Raw genomic sequence first — 5,120 nt, forward strand, 5'->3', positions numbered from 1 at the left:
TTATTCACTAATTTATAGATGTTTTAAAATTATTTATTTGTATGCATTGCTTTATTTTAGTTATTAAATTCCTTATCTATTCATTGATATATTGATTGATTGATTGATTGATTTCTTCATTTCTGTACGTATTTCTTTCTTTCTTAATGTCTTTATTTATTTAGTTATTTCTTTAGTTATTTCTGTATCAATTCATTAATTCATTCATTTTTTTCATTTTTTCATTGTTTATGTCTCGTTCAGCTACATACCGCTGAACACTATTCTTTGAGAAAGGTCTTGATTAGCAGCAAAAGTTACTGATTCTGAGAAGTTATTATGCATACATCTATGTATTTACTCCGAGAGTAGAATACGATCTCAAGGTCGTGTACAACTGTGATGAGGAGGATTTACAGTGGACCCCCCTTTTAGGCCCCCCCAAAAAATAGGTCTGTTTACGGTAACCCGACCGACCCTAGTTTTTAGGCCCGATCCTAATCTTTTTTTTGGATCGTCTGAAAAAAAAAAACGCATCCAAAATAGAGCTGTTTGCGCTCAAACAGCAGACGACAGAAGGGAGGTAAGCTCAAAGTACTGTTTATAGGTATGTTGGGCAAAAACAGGGATTGATGAGAAGAAATGAACTGTGAAACATCATAGAGAGGGGTAAAAAAAAAAAAAAAAAGGGAAAAAAAAATATGGAAAAAAGCCGACCTACCGACCCTATTTTTTCACCCTATGTTACCGTAAACAGACCTTTTTTTTTTGGGCCTTAAGATCCCCAAATTAGGACTTCCTCCTTTATTAGACCTTGATTTTCCACATGTTCTATTCATAACATCTGTTAATGTATCCCCTTCTTCTTCTTCTTCTGCGTTCGTGGGCTGAAACTCCCACGTACACTCGTGTTTTTTGCACGAGTGGAATTTTACGTGTATGACCGTTTTTTTACCCCGCCATTTAGGCAGCCATACGCCGTTTTCGGAGGAAGCATGCTGGGTATTTTCGTGTTTCTATAACCCACCGAACTCTGACATGGATTACAGGATCTTTTTCGTGCGCACTTGGTCTTGTGCTTGCGTGTACACACGGGGGTGTTCGGACACCGAGGAGAGTCTGCACACAAAGTTGACTCTGAGAAATAAATCTCTCGCCGAACGTGGGGACGAACTCACGCTGACAGCGGCCAATTGGATACAAATCCAGCGCGCTACCGACTGAGCTACATCCCCGTCCACATCCCCATCTTAAAGGTCAACCACATTGCTCGGTCAAAAAAATTCTGCTGAGAGAACATTACTAAATAGTACCAGATGCAAAATATTGGCAAGCAAAGTCCTTTGGTTTAATAGATATCGATCAATGAAAGTGGGTTTTCATACCTGCAATTAAGGGTAAGGGAAGTAAGAATCTAAAACGCAGCCATAGCTGATCTCCCCTCGCAGTGACGTCAGCAGCTGTATTGGCAAAAGCGGACCATGAAGAAAACAGAGAAACAAGCAGCGTTTCTTCACTGGAACTATCGTGCTACAGTAGCGATTTTGAGGTTTTGAATGAACACGATCTTCAACCATACCAGTTTGAACCTTAGCTGTCCGATGCTGAGGTTGAGGAAACACCCGACAGAGACGATTTTAGCGAGTCTCTCGATCGTTTGATGTCCACCAACTGGTAAGAAACTACTACTGATTCAGTGATTGTGAGACTCTTCCTCGTATATATTCCTATTATTATTATTATTATAGAATCGATTCTGGTAGAGCTTGTTTTGCAGTCAGTAATTTGTAAAGTTTGTGCGATGTCTTCTTTTACCCTTGATGCAATTCATGCATGCCAGAAAGTGATGCGCATTCCTGATTATAATTTTAGTCAAAACATCATCCTACTGAGTAGTCAGTATGCCCACTCAATCATTGCTAGTAGCAGTCCCCAAAACTAAAACTAGCCAAATCAGTACACGTATGGATATACCAATGTTCCAATGGAATAACAATTTATTATGGTTTTGTCTAGACATAATGGTCACTACCATTGGTTGTGAATTTGTCCATTTCAGTTGTTTTACTGCCTTAGTAGATCAATTTTTTTGTGTGAGTTTGTAGACTGCAGAGAATTTGAACTAAACTTGTATCAAATTTTGTGTGTGCAGGTGTCAGTGCGCAAACTGTGCAGGCATGGGCTCAATCCGAGAATGCCGCTGTTGTCAAGAAATTCCAGAAATGGAATCACTGACAGTAAGCACAGGGGTGGGCTGCATCACTGACCACCCTGGCTTCAGATCAGTGTGCTTGGACCACTATGTCTTGGAGACATGCTATCACTGGTACAACCAGCAGTATGGGAGGGCTATACAGGATGCTAATGAGTAAGTTATTATTTTTTTAGAATTGTAATCATGATACTATAAATAGGTTTATGTCATAGATGTGCAAAAACAAATAACAATAAAATAAAAAAATGAAAATTAATTGTCAGATATTCATTTTTATTTCAAGACAATTCATTTATTCGCATGTGCTAATTCTGAGCAAAGCAATATGGGGAATGTTTTCAAGTATCCTGATTGTACACTTTGTGTACTGTGGACTGGGTGGCCGAGTGGTAACGCACTTGCGCTCCGAAGCGAGAGGTTGCGAGTTCGACCCTGGGTCAGGGCGTTAGCAATTTTCTCCCCCCTTTCCTAACCTAGGTGGTGGGTGCTAGTCTTTCGGATCAGACGAAACACCGAGGTCCCTTCGTGTACACTACATTGGGGTGTGCACGTTAAAGATCCCACCATTGACAAAAGGGTCTTGTGTGTGGCGCACGTTATATGTCTTTCGGATGAGATGAAAAACCGAGGTCCCTTTGTGTACACTACATTGGGGTGTGCACGTTAAAGATCCCACGATTGACAAAAGGGTCTTTCCTGGCAAAATTGTATAGGCATAGATAAAAATGTCCACCAAAATACCCGTGTGACTTGGAATAATAGGCCGTGAAAAGTAGGATATGCGCCGAAATGGCTGCGATCTGCTGGCCGATGTGAATGCGTGATGTATTGTGTAAAAAAAATTCCATCTCACACGGCATAAATAAATCCCTGCGCCTTGAATATGTGCGCGATATAAATTGCATAAATTTTTTTTTTTTAAATCCCTGCGCTTAGAACTGTACCCACGGAATACGCGCGATATAAGCCTCATATTGATTGATTGATTGATACTGTCATTAATACTGTATGCTTGTTTTTCTTTCCAGGCGGTATCGGTATGTAGCTTACCGCATGCTTGTGCGGTGGGTCTGGAAATGGCTGGGGAGAGACATCAGGGTCACCTTACCAGCTTGTGCGGTTGCAAGAATTAGAGAACAGTTTCCTAGTGCAGATGGGCAGTACGTGGGTTATAGGGACCCAGAGTAATATTACATTATATGACAACATCAGCCCATTTTTGCATCCTTATGTGTTCCAATTTTATTGATAATACATTGTCATTGTGATTAAATATTATTATTACATTGACGAGAAAATAAATATTATTATTACATTGACGAGAAAACTATTTTGATGTGTGTTTGTAGTTGGTTCAGCTTGTGCCACACATTGATTTGAAAAAGTGTGTTTATTTATTTATATTTAAGATACAGAAGTGCAACAGTAAAATCATGTAGTTTGTAACATGCATAGTGTAGTTGGTATATTTTTGTGTGCAAGGAGCATGGGGGTGGGTGGGGAGTGTTCACAGCTTTTTATGATTTTCAAATGTGTATACGAATTTAACTAACAAAAACAAGTTAATACTGCCATTGTCACATCCACCTTTGTTTTTGTGTCACCATGAGATAGCGAAAGCGGTCAGATATATTTCACATGTGGATTGTGTGGTGGTGTCTCACCTCACTCATACCTCAAAGTCATTGAAACAAGTAGTTATAAGTTATCACTTGCAGAGTCAGGTCTGCTCTTTTTTAAACTGTTTTGTCAACATAACAACAAATTCTACGGTACACAACTTACTTTTCCAATAAACTCAACAACTTACTCTTTTCTCCAAGTTAAATTTACTTTCCATCCTGTCTCAAGTAAACAATAACCAACACATAAACATTCACAGGCACATTCACCCATCCTCTCAGATAACGAAAAGCACAATCATTAGTCCACAAAGCTATGTGTAGCTAACAGTTAATTTACCACTGAAAGTCAGTTCTTGTAAAGACTTGCTCAAAGTACACACACATTAAGCATTCAAGTATTGATCATAGTATGTCACAAATTTGACATTATTCGAGCACACACACACTTGGCCAAATAATGCACACCTGAATGTATTTATTTAAAACGAAAATACTAAAAAGAATTGGTGATTTACCAACAAAATAAATAAATTAAAAAATATAATAATAATGCGACAAATAGAACACAAACACAGCTCGGTAGCGGGACGGGTCAAGCTGACACTGACCGTACCAGTGGGCACTGCCAGCCGTGTTGTTTACAAACCCAAACACAGGGCGATAGCTGGACGGGTCAAGCTGACACTGACCGATATTTATGTGAAAACACGCACCGCGCTTCATCTGTGTGTTTCGCGTGTGACATCCCCGATGGATGGTTGGGACTGAACCAGGCTTTAGAGTCCTTATTGTTTTAATTCCGAAACTTCTCATCAATGCCTCACGTGGAGGGTAGCAGTCACCTTCGAAATGTTCATGGCAAATCGCAGACGACGAAGTCGGTGTCCCACACTTTGGGCCAAAGTTTACTCTTTTCTCTTGCACGTACCCACCTATCACGGACTGGGTTTTTTTTCGGGAAGCGGTGCAAGGTGTAGCCATCGGCTTGTTTATTTGTGCATCGCCCAACCGCACAATATAGGCCATTGGAAGTTTTTCTTCGTTTTGGTTCAGAACTAACACTATCCGAGATAAGCGCCGCCATTGTTGACTACATACGCTGACGTCACGAGGCAAATGATCACGTGGGCGCGGTTTTCACAGGTGCAAAAGGTTATCCGAAGTAGATTTTATTCAATATAAAAAACAAGAAGCATTTTTCAGAAAAAACAATTTCGGCATGCGACTTCATTTAGTATGTAGATATTTTGTGCAAAGTTTCATTTTTCAATGTGGATGACCTTTAAGACTCCCTCCTTTCT

The 5,120-nt window shown here is 39.8% G+C and overlaps 1 protein-coding gene across 1 annotated transcript; it reads left to right on the plus strand.

Moving 5' to 3' along the window:
• Positions 1-1,439: 1,439 nt before the first annotated feature.
• On the plus strand, positions 1,440-4,530 carry LOC138947426 (P2X purinoceptor 7-like). The gene is made up of 3 exons (XM_070318894.1): positions 1,440-1,653; positions 2,132-2,347; positions 3,223-4,530. Exons 1-3 carry the CDS (start codon positions 1,640-1,642, stop codon positions 3,380-3,382), a joined length of 390 nt encoding a protein of 129 aa, XP_070174995.1. The 5' UTR covers positions 1,440-1,639; the 3' UTR covers positions 3,383-4,530.
• The last annotated feature ends 590 nt before the right edge of the window (positions 4,531-5,120 follow it).

Source organism: Littorina saxatilis, linkage group LG14 (genome assembly GCF_037325665.1).
Source record: "Littorina saxatilis isolate snail1 linkage group LG14, US_GU_Lsax_2.0, whole genome shotgun sequence".
Lineage (NCBI taxonomy): Eukaryota > Metazoa > Mollusca > Gastropoda > Littorinimorpha > Littorinidae > Littorina > Littorina saxatilis.

What these genes read in the sequence shown, in the direction of transcription:
- LOC138947426 (XM_070318894.1), top strand. An exon ending in GCTATACAGGATGCTAATGA is followed by an intron (nt 2,348 to 3,222) that starts GTAAGTTATTAT and finishes TTTTCTTTCCAG; the next exon opens with GCGGTATCGGTATGTAGCTT.